Source organism: Theobroma cacao, chromosome 6 (assembly GCF_053813885.1).
Source record: "Theobroma cacao isolate CCN51 chromosome 6, ASM5381388v1, whole genome shotgun sequence".
Lineage (NCBI taxonomy): Eukaryota > Viridiplantae > Streptophyta > Magnoliopsida > Malvales > Malvaceae > Theobroma > Theobroma cacao.
The window spans coordinates 24,083,091-24,103,267 of record NC_142644.1 but is presented as its reverse complement, the minus strand read 5'-3'; the positions used below and the strand labels follow the sequence as shown (position 1 = coordinate 24,103,267).

The 20,177-nt window shown below is 34.2% G+C and overlaps 4 protein-coding genes across 5 annotated transcripts in view; 3 read left to right on the top strand and 1 right to left on the bottom strand.

Annotated features, from left to right (window-relative positions):
• LOC18596048 (putative LRR receptor-like serine/threonine-protein kinase At1g05700) overlaps positions 1 to 10,893 on the top strand; it is a 47,278-nt gene extending 36,385 nt beyond the window's left edge. The window contains exon 14 of the mRNA XM_018122680.2: positions 10,647 to 10,893. Coding sequence (XP_017978169.1) covers positions 10,647 to 10,650 — 4 coding nt within the window. The 3' untranslated portion in view covers positions 10,651 to 10,893. The remainder of the gene's footprint in view (positions 1 to 10,646) is intronic.
• Positions 2,270 to 10,893, top strand: LOC18596047 (putative LRR receptor-like serine/threonine-protein kinase At1g05700). Its single transcript, XM_007024292.3, has 13 exons — positions 2,270 to 2,472; positions 4,709 to 5,264; positions 5,543 to 6,021; positions 6,858 to 6,993; positions 7,156 to 7,227; positions 7,490 to 7,561; positions 7,702 to 7,782; positions 8,119 to 8,279; positions 8,848 to 9,065; positions 9,186 to 9,312; positions 9,446 to 9,508; positions 9,610 to 9,799; positions 10,215 to 10,893. The coding sequence occupies exons 1-13, from the start codon at positions 2,316 to 2,318 to the stop codon at positions 10,648 to 10,650; spliced, it is 2,748 nt and encodes a 915-aa protein (XP_007024354.3). The 5' UTR covers positions 2,270 to 2,315; the 3' UTR covers positions 10,651 to 10,893.
• Positions 10,894 to 14,069: 3,176 nt separating this feature from the next.
• Positions 14,070 to 15,923, top strand: LOC18596046 (GDSL-like Lipase/Acylhydrolase superfamily protein). Its single transcript, XM_007024291.3, has 5 exons — positions 14,070 to 14,516; positions 14,619 to 14,749; positions 14,885 to 15,118; positions 15,288 to 15,543; positions 15,635 to 15,923. The coding sequence occupies exons 1-5, from the start codon at positions 14,267 to 14,269 to the stop codon at positions 15,826 to 15,828; spliced, it is 1,065 nt and encodes a 354-aa protein (XP_007024353.2). The 5' UTR covers positions 14,070 to 14,266; the 3' UTR covers positions 15,829 to 15,923.
• Positions 15,924 to 16,196: 273 nt separating this feature from the next.
• Positions 16,197 to 20,177, bottom strand: part of LOC18596045 (polyadenylate-binding protein 6-like) — a 4,500-nt gene continuing 519 nt past the window's right edge. The window contains exons 2-8 of one of the 2 annotated variants that reach the window (XM_088807189.1): positions 19,158 to 19,467; positions 18,023 to 18,282; positions 17,626 to 17,922; positions 17,223 to 17,509; positions 17,066 to 17,131; positions 16,670 to 16,895; positions 16,197 to 16,589 (exon numbers count right to left, since the gene is read on the bottom strand). In XM_088807189.1, the coding sequence (XP_088663315.1) occupies positions 16,411 to 16,589; positions 16,670 to 16,895; positions 17,066 to 17,131; positions 17,223 to 17,509; positions 17,626 to 17,922; positions 18,023 to 18,282; positions 19,158 to 19,467 (1,625 nt within the window). In that variant the 3' untranslated portion in view covers positions 16,197 to 16,410. The remainder of the gene's footprint in view (positions 16,590 to 16,669; positions 16,896 to 17,065; positions 17,132 to 17,222; positions 17,510 to 17,625; positions 17,923 to 18,022; positions 18,283 to 19,157; positions 19,468 to 20,177) is intronic. The other variant, XM_007024288.3, reaches the window with a different exon arrangement.

Sequence of the window (20,177 nt, the reverse complement as noted above, 5' to 3'; positions counted from 1 at the left end):
TAAATTCACTCAAACCATATATATGTTTTAGAAAAACAAAATTCTAGTATACAACATATAAGCAAAAAAAATGGTTAATTAACAAATTAATTAACTATATTTATAATGCATGTGAATTTAATAATAATTAACATGCCAAAAACATAATTAATATTCTTGAAATTTTTTCAAATTGTAATTACCAAAAAATTTTGAGGTTACTTTGTAAAAATAGAAACTTGCAAGGCAAAAATGTAATTCTGAAAAAATATATCCATTAGCGCCATGTGACTGCCACATTAAGCCCTTTATGTTTGTGTCCAGACCCTTTGGTATTTACTATCTAGTGCACTCTTATCTCAAGAATGCTTTCTTGGGATAGTGTTTGAAGGCTATCTTTAAAAGTCTCAATGACTTTGTTAGTGTAGGTTTGAATCATGTTAATTGCATTTTCTTTGCCATTTTTTTTCCATATCAGTTTCAACAAAACAAATTTGCAACATAACTTTTTTATGATATATATATATACATATAATATACCGCTAGAAAGCTAATAAAAAATAAAATATATTTATTGCAGATTTATACATAATAAATTATATACTAGTAATTTAAATTAAACAAAATCATGACCAAAACATTCTTTCAAAATATGCACAAATTAAAATGATGAAAACAAGCCAAAATCTGCTCTAATACCACTGTTGAGAGGTGGACTTATCTCTAAATATGAATATTCCACTCTCTTTCTAATCAAAGAAGCTTGTCTTATGAATCTTCCTTCGTGTACACAACAAAGTCTTCGTTATCATTATTATAGAGTGGCTACTAGAGTCCTCCACAAGGAATTACACGTTCCAAAACCCTCTAACTTTGATGGTGCCTTAAGAATAAGGAGAATGTGAGAAAAAGATAAAAGAGTTTTTCGTTTTTCTGACTTACAGAACAACTCACGTTCACTTTTGATTGTGTGAAAAAAATAAACATGTCTGTTCACTATTTATAGACGTGTTATGGATAGAGAGATAGGATATTTCTTTTAAATTTAAATAGATTAAATTTAAATGTAATTAATCTTTATTTAAATTTAAATAAATTAAATTTAAATATAATGGATTATTACATAGATAATCCTTATTTAAATTTAAAAAAAAATTAAATTTAAATTTATATCATATCCCACACTTTTTCAATTATTTAATTAAAAAATATTAGAACAATATCTAACATTAATTAATTAAATATTTATTAATTATTCACAAATAATTAACAAAATTGCATGCTAAGTGAACGTACCACATTTAAATGCAACAGGTCCTATGGCGCAAAAAATGCATTACTTAACTGCCTAAAGAGTATAATTTTTTACTTTGATTTTTCTTATAATCTGTTGATTCAGTTTGAGCATTTATGCAATATATCATACATTAACATAAAAACTGAACAAGAATGTGATTAAAATATTTAGAAAATTTCAATAGACTTATCTTTTTTTTTCAAATTAAATAGGTATAAAGTGATTGGTAGAACTATTGATACAGATTTAGTTATCGATGAATTTGAAAATATGAAAGCACGTCAAGCACAACTTACGATGCCTAATATGAAAATTTAATCTTAATTTTTCTTTTTACTTTATATCCATTTATATTGATGAATTTAAAAACTTATATTTAAATTATCAATAAAATTTTATATGATACTTTACTTTATTTCAAAAATGATTAATTTTCTTTTGTTCCGAATCAAATAATTGACTCAATCTGTAGCCTTATATGAATGTTCAATCACCCATTATATAAAATCCTGTATCTAACTTCAACAAGAAAAAAGGAAGTTTGGCCAAGTCCATGCCGAGCATTCGAGTCAAAACCCAAATCTACGTTCAAGTTTCTCATTGGCTCAGGGTACTGGACTAGACTTGTAATTTGCTGCATTTATCTCGAAACAATGAAAGTACAGCCTTGGAAGAAGCTTCCTTTTAGCTTAGTTCAAACATGTAGACCTTGAAGAACAATGGAAGACGATATGCATACATTTGAAAGTGATGGTAATAAAGAGAAAAGGGAAGAAATTGAAGGCGAAAAAAATTTAAGCAAAGAAAACTAGACAAAAAGAACGTACAGACCACGCGGTTACTTATTCAGCTCCTTTTGCGAGAAAACCATAACCCCAAATTAAGAAAAGTCTTTGGGCGTTTTCCATACTCCGAAATCCACACAAGTCGTCGTGTTAAGTGCAAAATAATCTTTACTGGTAACTATATATAAATTGGCAATTGAGCATTTCAATCTAAACAACTCTATCCATAATTCTTAAGGAAATTATAGAGCAGCATGATGAGTAGACACGAATTGTTTATTGTGCTCAATAATCTACTACCACTCTTCATTTTGGTTTTCGGGATTACGTCCTCTTGGGATACTCCGACACTAACTGAGGCGACTAAACACGACGTTGGAAGTCGAAAGTTGGCCACTCAAAATAATCCAGGTAAGTGCTTGTATAAATCTTGTTCACTTAAATTAATTTCCTGTCAACTAACCTTTTTCCTATTCTCGGACGTAGGGATTAATCTTCATGTTTATAAAGTTTAATATGTCAAGCTTGTTATTAATACTGAGCAATGTTCTAGCAGCATTACTACCATTTATAGGAGGAACCGCATACTCCTTTTTTTTAACAAAATATCTTGTAGTAGAGCTAGCGACAAAGTTCCTTGAATATTATTGGGAATGTGGATTTCAGATTAATATGAAGATAAATTATGATCATTTTTTTTAATTAGGAGAAGGGAGATTTGAATCTTGTTTTTTAAGTAAGTAAATCATACATCAACCAATAAACCAAATGTTTAAGTGCAGCAATAATCAATTTGATTGATAATTAATATTGTTGATTTGGTACTCACTTTAACTTTACAACTTTGTCAAATCATTAATTTGAACACCTAATTTGTTAAATTTACTCTAACACCTAAGAAAGAGGACTTCTTTTTTTTCAGAAACCTTTTTGTTAATTTCATTTTCTCATTCAATGGAACAAATCATTTCTATCATAAGCATTCGTTTTTTGTGAAAAAGAAATGTAAAAACCATAAATATTAATTAATAAGTGGTAATTAATTTTATATATACTTGCAAAAGGTATGATCCTAAAATCGATTAAGTACATATTAAAATAATCTTTTAAAATTTTCATTGCAACATATTTTATTTCATATTCATATCATTTGCAATTATTTTCATTATAATATTATAAATATTCAAGTATTCCATCCATCCAAAGTACCAAACTCCATCTTCCCACAAAATCCTAAATATATTATATATATGCCATAACATTTAACACAGCCAACTGAAGTCTTTGGCAAATTGCTTAGAGCCTTTGAATGGCATAATGATTTAGTACTAATAAAACTATTTTTTAAAAAAATAAAACATTTAACATGGACTACAACTATTTTATAATAACTTTTTGCTAAAGTCACGTGTCACAGATCTCAAGTCAATAAAAAATAGGATGAGTTTTAGATTTATGATTAAAGGTTTTTCTTTATTTAATAAGCATGTATTTTGAATTGAAAATGTAAATTCATAATAAGTGGTATTAGAATTTACCAACTCTTCTTTGATGTTAGATCTCCATGAAAGATATCATAGTCGAAACATGTCTAAATTAAGGTGAGTCCCTTTCGTCTATAAATGACGTTATTGACTAAACAAAAGTGTTATTAATTGGATGAGACAGAATGTAATAAATGTCACGTCAAAAAAATAATAAAATGGATTTAAAACTTATAAGTGTGAGCTCCAAATATTTTAATTTAAAATAAAATTAATATGAAATGCTACATCTTTTATGGAATGCGATTTAGATTTATAGGTATGGGCTCCAGATGTTTTGACTTGATAAAATAAAACTAATATGAGATCCATATCAAGTCAACAACTTTATTGAATAAATCTGAGTCCTTAAAATATACAAGGAACTTTGCCTAAATAACGTAAAAAGAAAAATGCAGAAAAAAGTATACTATTATTTATGATTGAAATAAATATACAGCAGTCTTTTTATATTTGTGGATGTTATCTATATACGAATATTAATTTGGTTAGTTAGATATAATGTTGGTATTAAAAATAATAATATTTTTATATTTTAAAGAGAAAATAGAATAAAAATAAAAATTGAATAATATTTAAAATAAAAAAGATTAGTTTAAAAATTATCTATATTATTTACCTGTTAACCTGTTAAACGGGTTTTTATTATTTTTTTAAAAATTATTTAAATTGGTAGCCTCACTATAGAATTCACTTTACGTAAAGCCATAAGAATTAATGTAAAATATTATAAAGATGGAACAAGTATTATTAAAATATTGATATAAATATGTAAAATTTAACGTAACAAGTCATAATAATAATAATTTTAATAGAATTAAATTAGTTAGATATAATGTTAGTATTAAAAATAATAATATTCTTATATTTTAAAGTAAAAAATAGAACAAAAATAAAAAGTAAATAATTTTTAAAATAAAATAGATTAGTTTAAAAATTATCTATATTGTTAATATAAAATTGATAAGTTTAGAAATTATTTACATTGTTTACCTTTTAACTTGTTAAACAGGTTTTTATTATTTTTAAAAAATTATTTTAATTGATAATCTTACTGTAAAATTCGTCCTGATTGCTAATTATGTGCACTAAATGATGATAAGGTTTCATAAGCATCGATTGCGGTGTCGAGGAAGACTACCTTAACGGTGAAACTGGTATATACTACAAGTCCGATAAAGATTTCATTGAAACTGGTGAAAACCATGACATACCAGCCAGTGCCAGCCGTAACAATTATTACGTTGTGCAATGGAGGGAGTACGGGAACCTCAGAAGTTTTCCTGATGGAAAAAAGAACTGTTACACTCTGAAACCTGAACAAGGCAGAAATAACAGCTATCGTATTAGAGCTTCCTTTTTATATGGGAATTATGATGGCAAGAATGAAATACCAGAATTTGAGCTATATGTGGGGGTTAATTACTGGGACACCGTGAGATTGCCATCCCTGTGGTACATGCTCTTCCTCGATATTATTTACTTCTTCACAGCTGATACTGGATATGTATGTCTTGTAAACACCGGCCTTGGAATTCCTTTCATTTCGGCATTGGAATTACGGCTTTCAAATGATTCAGCTTTTAATACAACCTACTCTGTAGCACTAGGGAACGTCAGGGCTAGTGACCTGGGCATCTCTAGTAATGACTCCTTCAGGTAACACTGCATTCTGTTATGTTATCACTTCTTGTTGTAAATTGTAATGTTGTTGTTGAATAATGTATCGTGCTTAATTTATGTATTCCTCTGATTCCATCATTAATTAATCTGTGAGTATGATATTTTTATTTTTATTTTACATTTTGAATAATAACAATAAATATTATTTAATTGTTAGTGAGAAGTTGCATGTATTTCTGTTCATGATCCATGTGGTTTAATTTTTCCTCTTATACATTAAATTATTTCTATCATCCAAATGTGTCTCCCAATAGGTACAAGGATGATGGTTATGACCGCATCTGGCAACCTCTCCAATTTCCGAGTTCTGTTCCAATTTCTCCCTCATTGAATATCGCCAACCAGGTTGATGATTTATACAAAGTACCGGCTGAGGTCTTGAGAACAGCTATCCAGCCTGTCAATGGCTCCAGATCCCTGAATTATACTTACTACTCATCTCGTTTCCCCTTTAGTCAGTATCTTGTCTGCTTTTACTTCGCTGAGATTGAAGAGACTGCGCGGCAAGATCGACTTAGAGAATTCACCATCACTTTGAACGGTTTCAAGATTGGGCCGATTACTCTTGAGTATTTAAAGCCGTTAACGGTAAGCTCCCAGAATTTACCGGTTCAAGGAGTAATTAACTTTACTATTGATGCAACAGAGGAATCCGACCTTCCCCCGATACTTAATGCGATGGAGTTTTACCAAGTTCTTCCGCTTCCATATTCACCAACTGACCCAACAGACGGTACTATTTCATTGTGTTCATTTCATTTTCTCAATCCAATATTTTTTCTTGCTTTTTAAGTCTAAATTAGTTTCCACCTATTGGTTGGATACTTTTAAAGTTCCTTGGTCATCAGTCCAATTATAGGGGTTAGGTAAGAAACAGGAATTAACAAGCAATCAGCCAATCACCACATGGGATAAACAAGAGAATAACCTCATTCAAGCACTTTTTCTACATCTACTGTCGAAGCAATTAGCTGTTATTGTGGAAGGTGGGAAAATGTATTTTACTATGGTCTAAGTTCATTGCAATAATAAATAGCTATCATTGAACGGATTGACTAGGGACCCATTTCAAGCATATGGAAATTAGGGTCACATGTTCTTTTATGAGCCTCTGATGTCCGAACGGATTGAGTCACACTGTTTCATATATAATGATATGGTTGTTGTGTTGTGTCATGTGTGGCATGACCAAGATTTGTGGGTGTTTATTTATTTCCTTTTTAGCCCGTTACTCCCACTGTATCCCCTAAAGAATGCCATGTCATGCTTAGAGTTAGAGGGCTGTAGTGTAGTTTTACCAGAATAAAAATGCAGAGGAAAGGTGTTATGGCATGGTAATCAGTTATTAACACACCCGTACGGTATTGCCCTGACCTACGACTCACAACATGCCAACAGCTAGTCAGTTGGGAATGTTTCTGCAAATAATCCTAGGAAAAGAAAAACTAATTTTACATCCGGAAAGAACTGCAAATTTGGAAATGTTGGTTCTGTGTTACTTTCATATGGTTGCTACTTGTTTGCTAAATTCAATTCTCAACCATTTTCTTTTTGAAATTGACCATTTAGGTGATGCTATCATGGCCATCAAGCAAACATACAACATAAACAAAGATGATTGGCAAGGAGATCCATGCCTCCCCAAAGAATATACCTGGAGTGGTTTAACCTGCAGGTTCAACGGTACTCCAAGGATCATATCACTGTGAGTGCAGTTTCAAGTCATCCAAAGATGTGTTCGACATCCATTGCAACAACATTTTTCAAATAAAAATTTTTAGAGGGAGTCATGCATTAGAAAGCAATACATTATATATTTATGATATTCATGGTAGTATATTTCTCCTTATTGCTAAATTCCTTGCAGGAACCTGAGTGCAAGTAAATTAACGGGGGCGATTTCTTTGTCATTCTCTGATCTGCAGGCAATAGAGTCCCTGTGAGTATTAACCTTCTAGCTTTTAAAGTTGTTATAGACAAGAAGTGACTCCTAGAAAATAGTTGTCCGAATAGCCCTTTTGCAGCGGTGTATCAGCATGATCCCTCAATGGTTAGCTCTTTTAGAGAATAGTTGCAAAACTGCAGATTCTGTTTTTAGAGCATATGCAACGCTGTGTATGACAAGACAAAGTATTCCTTTCTTTTATGACTTTATGGAATTTTCACTCAAAATATTTACTCAATTAATTTTTCGTTTTCAGTGACTTATCATACAATGAATTAACGGGGCCAGTGCCTGAAGTTTTAGCCCAGCTGCCAAATTTGAAAGTCCTGTAAGTTACGCGTACTAATTTCATGATTCTAATTTTTCAGCTATGAAATAAAAGTTTGCCCAATCGTTTGTTATGCACATTCATAAGGTAGAAATACTAAGCTATGAAAACAAAAGATTTATATGTCACTTTCTGTGTAGAAATTTATCCGGAAACAAGCTCGCAGGTTCAGTTCCGCAATCTCTCAAAGACAAGTCTGATGACGGATCGCTGGTTTTAAGGTTTGTAATCTTCTGTCGACTTTACGCGCTATAACGATTCAAACTCATCTTACTTCAACATAAAATTTATTTCCCTTTTCTTTTGACTCCCATGTTGCTTTGAGACTGCTTTTCCTTCAAAAATATGACAAAATCCTTTTCGAATGAATTACTCAACTATATTTTAACAGAAACCATGTGGGACTAATCATTATGTCAGGGTTGCAATCAGTAGTTAGTTTTAATATTGATTGCAATCTTGTTACAAGTTTCCAAACGAATTTTGATTCTATATGCAATAATTTGTCATATTCCAATAGACGCATTTTGAGATTTGTCTATTCTGTTCAATGCCAGATTGGCTGAAAATCCAGATTTATGCCAAATGGATCCATGTCATGATAAAGAAAAGAAGAAGTTTGTTGTTCCAGTTGTTGCATCCATTGTATCTGTTTTGGTCCTCATCTTCTTCAGCATTCTAATTGTATTTTGCATGATTAGAAGAAGAAGACAGCAAGGTACTTTCTTATTTCATGTATACTTTTTGTCTTTGCATCGAAATTAGTCAAATTTATTAATCCTCTGGTTTTCAAGACTGGCCCTGTTTATCAGTGTCGAGATTATCACTACATGATAACGGCGCTGCTTGAGATGCTGTTTATTTCTTAAGTTCAGAGCATATACTAGACCTGATTACTGTTAGACAAACTGCATGTGTGTTGTATGTGGTTTGAATTCAAGCCATTTATTTTACCGACGCTTTTAGCAATTTGTTGTCTTAGGCTTTCTAGCATTGGGGTGGTAGGAACACACACCCATAAAAGCTGCTAACACCTTTCATTAAGACTAGAAATCTATGTTTCTTATCCACCACTCTATGAAGGGCTCTTCGGTAGGTATTTCTATCCGTCTCCGCCAATTAACAAGGACTACTAACTCCTCCTATTCACGTAGGAATAGTACACTCATTTATTACTAAAGGTCATTTCAGGGCCTTCCAATTTCGCTACAGCCATCTAAAAAACATGTTCTTAATACAACAAGAAGTTGCCACTTGAAACCACAATAACTTCATTGTTGTTGTAGAGCCTCTGATCAAGTCATCCAAGGAAGGGTCATTTAAATCAAAGAATCGACCCTTTTCTTACTCTCAGATCGTTAAAATTACTGGTAACTTCACAACCGTTGTTGGAGAGGGAGGATTTGGAAAAGTTTATCTTGGTACTCTGAATGATGAAGCTCCAGTTGCTGTCAAATTACTCTCGCCATCATCAAAGCAAGGATTTAAAGAATTTCGAGCAGAGGTCAGATTTTAATGGAGCCAAAAGTTTTATCCTATGTTGATATTAGCATCATTATATGATACATAGTTATGACAATAAATTCATTCGGATATGATGAAGCACCATTTTAAAATATTGCAGGTACAACTTTTAATGATTGTTCACCATAGAAATCTTGTATCTCTCATTGGTTACTGTGATGAGAATGGCAAGATGGCGCTGATTTATGAGTACATGGCAAATGGAAACTTGAGACAGCACTTATCAGGTATGAACAATATTCTCTTTGAAATTTGTTTGTTTTAAATGAACAATTGTGTCTAATCTATTACTTGCTTCTGCAAAGTTGCAAGCCTATTGTCCATTCCCTTTGATAATTTTAATGTGTTTTTTGCTTGCAGACACAAACGGAAATGTTTTAAAATGGAAAGAAAGACTTCAAATTGCGATTGACGCTGCATATGGTTCAGAACCCTCGACAATGACTTTTTTTAATGTCTTTGATTTGTAAATTCCTCTTCTCCCCTTAAAACAGATCTTAACTAATGACTTTCTAGAGTTGCAGGTTTGGAGTATCTACATAATGGTTGCAAGCCGTCCATAGTTCATAGAGATTTGAAATCTGCCAACATCTTATTGACTGAAAGCATGCAAGCCAAGATAGCTGATTTTGGGTTGTCTAAAATTTTCTTAACAGAAAATGAGTCTCACATATCAACTTGCCCTGCTGGCACACCCGGATATCTTGATCCTGAGTAATTCTCTAAAACTTGATGAAATTTATCTGAATTTGTTTAATTTCTTAAATCATTAATTATAACTGATCTGCTGCCTAAATCATGATGAGAATTCTCACATAATTGCTGTCTAAACCTAGTAACATTTCCCGTTGGCTAAATGTTATCTTAGCCTCATAGATTGTATCATGTTAACTTTCAAATCCCAAGTGTTACGCTTTGGATGCGTCATCTGATCTTCCATCTCTAAAGGCTCTGGGACTAGGCTCATCCAAATAATCCCTAACAATTTAACTTCTCAGCATCATTGGATAAGCAAAAACGATATTGAAAGAATTGATAAAAGTAACATTAAAAGACTTTTATGCTTGTTTCATTCATCTAATTTTTACAAAATTCCCACTGACAGAAACCATTTGTGTTTTCCATATAGATTTCATTGTTCAGGGAACCTAAACAAGAAAAGCGATGTTTACAGCTTTGGGATTATTCTATTTGAGCTAATCACAGGGCAGCCTGCAATAATAAGGATCCCCGACTGCGGTGTTCACATACTTCAATGGCTGAGTCCAATAGTGGAAAAGGGCGACATTCGAAACATTATTGATCCTAGGTTGCAAGGTGAATTCGATGTCAATGCTGCCTGGAAAGTGGTGGACATAGCCATGTCATGTGCACAACCAGCTTCAATTCAAAGGCCTGACATGAGTCTTGTATTAACAGAACTGAAGGAATGCATGGCTATAGAGATGGCTCACGGAAGAACTCAAAGAGTGCTAAGCAACATGACAACATCAAGCAACTCACCTGAAATCTCCCTTTTGAATGTGGATTCAGAATTAAATTTATTAAATCCCATCCCCAGGTAGCTACCAGACATATCTCCATCTTTTGCTATCAAATTTGCGGTGAGATATCATTTTTCCGGTAAACTCGCAGTATGTCTTTCTAAAGTCTTTCCTGAAGAAATACGAATAAGTTACAGACAGTTTAGCATTTGGCGTTATCCCTTTTCTTTTCTCTAGTTTTCAGAATCCAGTGTGTTTTGTATACTTAATCATTTGTTATTGTTGAGTTCCATGGGATGGAAAATGAACACAAAAATTTCCTTTCATCTCTCTATTTGTCCCTAGTGACTATTTCTGCAAAACTAATTGAGTTATAACTCTGCAAGGAGCACCTAAACAAAGAGAACTATAATTTGATAAGATATACGAGTATTTAGATACAGGGAGATCTCCGTTGAAAACCATGGTGCTGAATCAAATATAGAAAGGAAGGAAATGCAGGTTGATAAATGAAGAGAAGCAGGATAAGTTTCTTCTTCTACAGATCTGTTCCTTTTCCAAAAAGAATGATAAAAGGATGCGAACACCACCAGCATAACAATAAGTGTATTTGGGCCAATTGCAGAAGAGCAGAGGAGAGGCCCTTTACTTTCTTGCGCACTGGCCTCTTTCATTCGCTTATAAAGAATTAGTGATTTTTGGAATATGACAATCTTAGTGGATCTTTTCTTTTATCTAAACAAGGTAATTAATTTTCCTTCATTTTCTTTTCTCTTGACTTTTCCTTTATCTTTTATAAATGTAAATTTGCATAGAAATTAAATTATGAAAACATATATGTGAATGATTGATCAGGGCGGGGTTTACCATAAAGTCACCAAACCCTTGCTTTAGGTTCCAATTTTTCATAGACTCATAATTTTATAATAATATAATTAATTATATTTAAAGTATAAAAAATTAAAATAATCAATAAAATATCTACATATTCTCTCACTTCTTAAATTAAGTGACTAATAAATATCTATTTTCTCTCACCTCTCACATTCTTATTAATAAATAATAAATAAAATAACATATTCACTCACTTTTCACATTATGTGTCTAATGAATCTTAATTTTTTATCACTTCATATTCCCACAATGTTATTAATTTCAACTGTTTTTCCTATTCCCAATCAATTAAGGATAATATGTATTTAATATCTCCAGCAATTATTTTTTTCTTATATATAAAATCAAGTATTTTTTAATTTGTAATATAAAAGTTTTAATTAAAAATTTTACATCTCAAAAAACTAAAAGAATAAAATTTTAATATTTTTATTAATTTTAATAAAATAAACCTCATTTGAATATTTAACTTTAGATCTTTTGAGGTTATTGAACCACTCATGTAATTGATTACCGTGCATGTTTAAGTTATTAAAGAAACAAGATAGAAAGGAAAATATCGAACAGTCCTTTCTGCTTGTTTAGGTAAACAAATTGCTGGTCCTGAAGAAAGAAATGGAACATGATTGCTGTGCTGTATATTCCATGTTAACAATTTAAATAAACCTTGTCAACATAATATTGACTACGTATTAGACGGATCGGCTAGACTAATTCAAGAAGTTGTGTTGCTAGCTTGCACTGGCATTTAGTACCCATTGAAGGTTGTTTCTTGGAACTTTGAAAGAGTTTAATTTTTGAGAAAAATAAACGGAAAATGTCTTGCTACTTCTGTCAAATTAAGTGTAATGCATGTTATAGACTATGTTTGAAGAGAAATTTGCAGGACACCTTGCTTAGTAAAGCTTGCCATATCTGATATTTCTATTGTCTTATCCCAACCATTTGGCCTCTAATCCACCTACCAGACTTCAGTTCTGAATGTACTGGCATTGCCATCTTCCAGATGTTTGTCAAATGTTTCACCTCCATTCTAAAGTCCAAGTAAACAGTGAAAGCGTGAACCGAACTTAGGTTGGACCATTGTAGAAATGTTTTTAAGTCAAGGGGAGATTCTCATAAATTTCACTTTCTACATCATAGGGGCTTTCCTATTTTGGTCAAAATCAATTTGATTATGCCATAAAGTCTTCCAAAGAGAAAGAGCAGGCCAGTTCAGCCACGCAAAGCAGGCATAGCTTTTATTACACATGCAACGACTTAAGAGTCCACTTCAGCCCCAGTTGTTGGGCTTGGGTCCAGTCACCTAAATCTATCTTTCCTCCGCCGAAAGTGAACCAGCCTGGATATTGTCAACGTCCATGAACGCCCAACCCCCCAAGCAATTAGATCCAATTTCATTTATATGGCACAGACAGCCTGAGGTTACAAGTTAACAGACAGCCTGAGGTTACAAGTTAACAACTGCTTTGGACCACGTTACCAGTTTAAAAAATTAAAAATAGTACAGGTATATTATAACTGTACAAAGACGAAATCGTATCCAATTTATCTACTTTTTAGAAAAACCTCTTTCTGGTTGTTTGCATCATGCGATGAATGAAGTTGGGTGGCGTCCCCCCGTGGCTTGACTTTGGTCATGAGTCTTGCCTTTTACTCATTTCTCTGTTTCATTATTAAATATTTGTTGCAAAAATAACTTGGCAAACTGTTCTACATCAACAACTTCAAACCAAAATTTCATTCGTTCTAAAATCCAAGTTCTCCAGATTACCACATGCAGAATAGTTCGGCCTCATAGACCATGTGGAAAACTTTTTACCAAGAGTTTTGACTCCCTTGATCTGGAAAGCCAGGGAAATAAATTTCGAAACTGGAATCTGGTCGTAAGGGACAAACACATTATGCAGCGTAGCCTAGCTACAGGTAGCATTCTGTGGAAAAACTTTGAGCATTACAGAATTTATGGTCAGGCTATATGTGGCACTAGGGTGACAATCCAACATGCACCATAGTCCTCGACTGATTTAACAATGTTCCTGGCCACACCGTGTCTGATTTTTGCACCTCTAGCCCGACTTTCAGATCCCACTACGCAATCAATGTCCACTTTTGTCACTTGTTAGAACGTGGGTTCAAAACCCCTAACATTTAAATCAGTAAGATTTTGACGTGATTCCAACTACGATATTGTTCGGTTATGATTAAGATATTATTAATTTATTAAAAGTCTTTTTCATTTATATATATACACCTCTATAATTAACCAGACTTTATAGAAAAAGCTTTGTTGAGTAGTTTTCTTACCTTTTTTTTCAGAAATAATAGGTATTTTATACTGTGTAAACTACAAAAGCTGGATGCAAACAATAAAGATAATAGTAATGCAGAAGAGCAACATACTAAATTTGTTTAGCAATTTGCCAATAACTCGTGCACATGCAGTTTCCCCTTGGTTCCAATCCAAAAAGCAACGCTCTTAATTATCATCCAACTACCTTGCTTTGTTTTGGTCAGATACACAGAGAAATTCATAAATGTAGCGTCTCTATATCTTTACATTTTATCACTAACAGAAAAGAATCGAGAAACAAAAAATCTGAGCCTACGATGGAAATTGGTTTATTAGCTATCTAAAACTGTCGTACATGACTGATAATATTCACTTGAACTACTCTCATTTATTGGCCTTTCTCAACCCCCATCTTCCTTCTTCAAGACAGGCCACATTCTAGTCACTTTCGGTCGGCTTATAAGGGCTACCCCGGTGCTCACAGCTTCAAGTACTATCCTGCTAAAGAAAATGGATGCTTATAGCACAAGGTTACTGTTTTTGGTCTTTGCATTTGCGTCAGTAAGCAGAGGGTATGCACAACAGTCAACTACTGTTGTTCCGGCAATCATAACCTTTGGAGACTCTGTGGTAGACGTCGGCAACAATGACTACCTCCCCACCATCTTCAAGGCTAATTACCCTCCTTATGGAAGGGACTTCGACAATCATCAGCCTACTGGGAGGTTTTGCAATGGAAAATTGGCCACTGACATCACTGGTAAGTAGAAGAACGCACCAGCTCTGTTTAGCTAATAGTTATCAGCATGCTTTCTTTGGTAAAATGGATTTAACAAGTTTGAAATGAAATTCCTTCTTCAAGCTAAAACACTGGGGTTTACAACCTATCCACCGGCTTATCTTAGCCCAGAAGCATCAGGGAAGAACCTTCTCATCGGAGCAAATTTTGCTTCAGCTGGATCTGGCTATGATGACAATGCAGCCATGCTAAATGTGAGATTTTAACCCTATGATAAAGATACTGTTCCTTTTTTGCTAATCTTACAATAGCCTCGTAGTATAAAGTTTCTGATTTCTCTGTATTTTAATCTCAATTTTTGTTAAATAATTGTATTTTGTTTGTTGCAGCATGCTATCACATTGACCCAGCAGGTAGAGTATTTCAAGGAGTACCAGGCAAAGCTAGCGAAGGTAGCTGGCAGTAGCAAATCGGCTTCCATAATCAAGGATGCTTTGTATGTATTGAGTGCTGGAAGCGGTGACTTTCTCCAGAACTACTATGTCAACCCTTTAATTAACCATGTCTATACTCCAGACCAGTACGGCTCAATCCTTATTGATGCCTTCACAAGCTTTGTCAAGGTATATAGCTATTAAATAATGGTTTTTCTTTCTGGTAGAACACTTTTGTGGATTGTGTAGATATGTAAAGACTAGATTAAAGCTCAAGCATGGCAAAGTCAATGGAATTCTTATTGTCAGTTTGAATAACTGCATCTTGATAATAATGAGTGCTTTTGATTGACAACAGAACTTGTATGGCTTGGGAGCCAGGAAAATTGGAGTTACTTCTCTCCCACCGTTAGGTTGCATTCCCTTAGCAAGAACATTGTTTGGTTACCACGAGAAGGGATGCGTCTCCAGGTTCAATACAGATGCCCAGCAATTCAATAAAAAGCTCAACTCGGCTGCAGCCAATCTCCAGAAGCAGCACCCTGGTCTTAAGATTGTGGTTTTTGACATTTTCAAGGCACTTTATGATGTTGTTAATTCTCCTTCAAACTACGGTAAGGGAAAGAGCAAAACCCTTTTAATTGGTGAATAGAACTGATATATAGGCAATGCATTATGAGTCAATTTATGAACCTGTTTTGGTAGGTTTCGTGGAAGCAACAAGAGGCTGCTGTGGAACAGGGACAGTGGAGACAACCTCATTCCTGTGCAATCCGAAGACACCAGGAACTTGTCCCAATGCCACCCAGTATGTGTTTTGGGACAGTGTTCATCCATCTGAGGCTGCTAATCAGGTCCTTGCTGATGCATTGATTACTCAGGGCCTTGCCCTTGTTTGATTCAGAAGACACATATCTACTTGCCCTTCGAAACTGTACTAAGCTTGCTAGTACTCTTTTACTATTACCTTAATCAAAAACTTATTCATATTGCATACGCTTGTCTCTCTAATAACGTGTGCCAGAAAATTCAATATCCATCAAGATGATTTCATTTAGTTTGGTGACATACGGTTAAAGAAATTGTTACCAAAGATCTCCATGTTAATTGAGGATAATGAAATCACCGTTCATTTTCCTCAATGTATCCTCTTTTTTTCCTTTTTTTTTTTTTTTTTTGTTTTTGTTTACAATTCCTAAAAATGCATCTTACAACCTAAAAAATGAACTACAAAGAGAAAGATGTAGAAGGGTAGGAAAAGGCAGCATGATCAGAAAAGCTCCAGATATCCTTCAGATATGAGAAAAAGGAAAACTGTTCTTGTCCCTCCTAGTTTTGGACACAATACAATAGGAGAGCATACGGTCACCAAAATAACCAGAAAGCATATAGCAATTCATACGTCAGCAGCAAGTATTTTGCAAAATTGAAAAAACACCAACGAAAACAGTACGCATGTTAGAATCGTGCGATGGCACCAGTTAGTAGCTTAAGCAACGGGCAGATTTGGGGTTGGCAAAAGTAACAGCATCTCTACTGGTCCTAGCATTTGCCTTCTTTAGCACTTGAAATGGCTTGTCTCGCACAGCCATGGAATTAGAATTAAGCAGCTTGAGTACATCAGAATTCTTTATCTCCAATAGCTCTCCTGTAACCTTCGCTGCATATTAAAAAGAATAGACATGCATACACCAACCGATTGTCCTCAAAGACGATAGTCTACTAGAAATTATAAATCACAAACCTCAAGATTCTCTACAAATGGGCAAGATAAATTTTCATTGTTCTTCTTAGAGCTTCCAGGGGATGCTGCAGCAACAGATTGAATAGCTGCTACTGCTACAGAGGATTTTTCTGCAGGTTCATACTTTCTGTTCCCCTTCTTCCTGAAGCCTACTTTCTTATTCCCAGAATTCCCACGGCCCAGGTCTTGGATTCGAACATCAGGGTTAGCATATGTCATAGGCTGTAAGAGAGGGGAAATTTTATTGCAATAGCAAAATCTAATACGACACACAAGTAAGCAAATGACAAAAGAAACTGTTATATACAAACTTGCTAAAGGGATTCCATTAGCAAATATCAAGAGTATGCAAATTAAAAACTATTCATTTGAAGGAAAAAGGTAGCTCATACACTCTGTCTGCACACCCAATCTCTTCTGATCCCAGCATTGCATGGATGCATGTTTCTCATAAGATCCTGCAAAGTCATGAGCAACACAAGAATAAATGCCAGAACAGAACTGCAGTAAGAAAAACTAGCTTCCAAGAAAACTGAGATACATGCTTACGTATGAGAAGTTTTGCTGGTCATGTGATGTTGCAAAAGGATACTGAATGCCCACATTTGTAATACTATTCTGTGATAAGGTTGGCTGCGGCTGCAGAGGGAAAAGAGGAGGGCAAGGAGGGATACTGAAGTAAAATGGGCAGAACTGAGGGCTAACGGCCTTGCAACTTGCTTGATATGAGGACTGTACCGGGGTGTTTTGCACAAAGTAGTTCTGCAATTCCAAGCGGCGATCTTCTTTGCGCTGAGCTACTGCCACATACAGATTCCTTCCCTCAAAAAAGGTTCCTAAGCAATTTTAAATTCACGTTAATAACCATAAAATGTCCTTCAAAAATCTTCAAAAGGAATCACAACTCAAATCATCAGGACAGGGGAGAAGGGCAGAGGGAACGTTGTCTAACCATTAAGCCCATGTAAAGCTGACATTGCTTCTCTATGACAGGAGAAGCACACAAAGCCAAATCCCTTACTCATCCCATTATCATAGCGCATCACCCTTGCTGAGGTTATTTTTCCAAACTGACCAAAAAGTTCTCGTAATTTTTTGTCATCAATGGATACATTGAGGTTCTTCACATAGAGATTTGAAGCCTTCAATTTCTCAAAGCGGCTGTTGAATACATCCTTGTACTTATGTTTCAATAGCTCTGTCCTTTCAGCCTTCTTTTGAGCCCTTCCAACAAACAAATTCTTTGAACCTGATTAACAAATCAATTTTACATGTCTAAATGATTAGTCTTTTGGATGAACTGCTAAGTTTGAAACAAGGGAAACAAACATGAAAAGGACAATTTTTACCCAGTTGTACACCATTCATTGCCTCCAGAGCTTTCTTAGCATCATCTGGGGATTGAAAGTTGACAAACCCAAAACCTCTTGAGCTCCCCTTGCCATCCTTCATGACTACAACGCTGCAAACCTTCCCATATCTAGAAAACATTTCTTCAAGGAGATCCTCTGTCATGCCATCAACCAGGTTTTTCACATATAGATTAGTGAACTTCTCTTCTTCAGCAGCTGCTGTCCTCTCACTCTTCTTGACAAATTTGGACACATATCTGCCGAGGAAGCGCAATAAACAAATCAGCCATTAATTTAACAAATCAACAACACAAAAACTTTAAGGAAATAGATGAAAGACCATTTCAATCCAGAGGTTACCAAGGAAACAAACAAAAGTAGAGATGTCTAGGAGGAAAGGCAGAAGTAAATGAAACAGAAACTTTATATACAGAATTAAAAGCAAATAAGGAAACACGTAATAAAAATTAAAAGAAAAAACTTGCAGCAAAAAAATGGAAGCGATGGATTAAGAACAATCACAAACAAAAGCACCGGATGAAAGTTAACCAAAATCATAAGGCCTAAAATGTAAGAATTCAGCTGGCCATCAAGGAAAAGAGAAGATGAAGACAAGAAAATGATTCCTTTTTGGACTAATTACAGGAGAACTGAAAATTCATGACAGGAGTATACGACCTCCATCTTACTGTATCTTAGTAAAAATGTGCTACCATCTGACATCATTCAATTGACTATTCTGGGGGCTCCAAAATCACGCCAAGTATAACTATATAAAATAGATGGTTTTGCTTTTCCTGAAAGATCTTAGGTCTCAGCTGCATCTTGAAAAGAGCCCTCAATTAGTCTTCATCAACTTCCTTCTTCATCTTTTCATTTCAAGAACCATAATGCAACTCAGATGAACAATATCATTCAGGCATTCACCCATTGAAGGTTAGGATAATCAAGAGAAGTATAGGTCCTCTAATGAGCATAGAAATAGACAATAAGTATCAAGGAATCCACAATCTCAAAGCATATCAACCCCTAAAAAACTAACAGTTAATACAAGTATATAGTTAAGAAGCTTTTACGAAGGAGATATAAGGATTGAGAAAGTATCTGAGAGCAATAAGATCAGAATGCTTACAACTTCTTCCCTTCAAGCATAGTACCATGGAGAGCGGTTATGGCAGCCTTAGCTGATTCTTCTGAATCAAACTGCACAAATCCAAAACCTTTACTCTTGCCATTTTCTTCAGCAACCTTACAAGAAAGAATAGTCCCAAATCGACAGAAGATTCCCTCCAAGCGAGCACTAGTGACAGTAGGGTCCAGGTTCTTGACAAAGAGATTGGCAAGACCAATCTTTCTAGGGAAAGGATCTCTATGAGACCACATTATCCTCACTGGTTTTCCCTTCAGGTCAGTGTGGTTTAGACAAGCTAAAGCTTTAGATGCTGATCAAAACAGAGCATAAGCATTAATAAACTCCTCAGATGACAGACAGTCATCATCACCAAAAGTAGGAATCCAGAGTAATGCAAAATAATTGGTGCTTAAAAGAAAATAAAAAAAAGACTCATTCACACAGGGGAAACAGACGAAAACAATTAAATATTCATTAACGGATTAACGGCAGAAGCAATGCAGAATATCAAGAGGGAAAAAAAATGCAAAGCAAAACCCTAGAATGAGAAAGTTCTCAAGAAACAAGAAAAAAAATACAGAGCAAAAACGTATATAACATTCTACAGAGAAGAAAAAAAATGGAAAAGAAGAGATGATGACCTAGATATATAGAACTCAAAAAAACAAGGCAACAAAAGAAAACAAAGCAAGAATTGTCCAGCATAATGAACAATGAAGATGCCAAGCTTAGTTGAACAGATTCAGAGAAAACAACATGAAACAAACAAGAATGTAGGGGACAACACTTCGATATTCACCGAATGAAATGAAGAAAATTCCACGTAAAAGAACCCTAGAAACTTTGCAAAACAGAGCATTAAAGAGATTTTATAACCATATTGAAAGCTAGAGATTCCAAGAAAGCGAATGCATGCAAGCAAAGAAACAAGTTAAATGGAGAGAAACAAGGAAACGCAAATTGTTAACACGAAATAAAATGAAGAAAAAACCCTCCAAGAAACTCCGACAAACAGAGACA

Coding starts and splice junctions, on each gene's coding strand:
- LOC18596047 (XM_007024292.3), top strand. CDS start 2,316: ATGATGAGTAGACACGAATTGTTTATTGTGCTCAATAATCTACTACCA. Junction 7,228..7,489: donor CTGCAGGCAATAGAGTCCCT/GTGAGTATTAAC, acceptor TTTCGTTTTCAG/TGACTTATCATACAATGAAT. Junction 8,280..8,847: donor TAGAAGAAGAAGACAGCAAG/GTACTTTCTTAT, acceptor TTGTTGTTGTAG/AGCCTCTGATCAAGTCATCC.
- LOC18596046 (XM_007024291.3), top strand. CDS start 14,267: ATGGATGCTTATAGCACAAGGTTACTGTTTTTGGTCTTTGCATTTGCG. Junction 14,517..14,618: donor ATTGGCCACTGACATCACTG/GTAAGTAGAAGA, acceptor TCCTTCTTCAAG/CTAAAACACTGGGGTTTACA. Junction 15,544..15,634: donor TAATTCTCCTTCAAACTACG/GTAAGGGAAAGA, acceptor CTGTTTTGGTAG/GTTTCGTGGAAGCAACAAGA.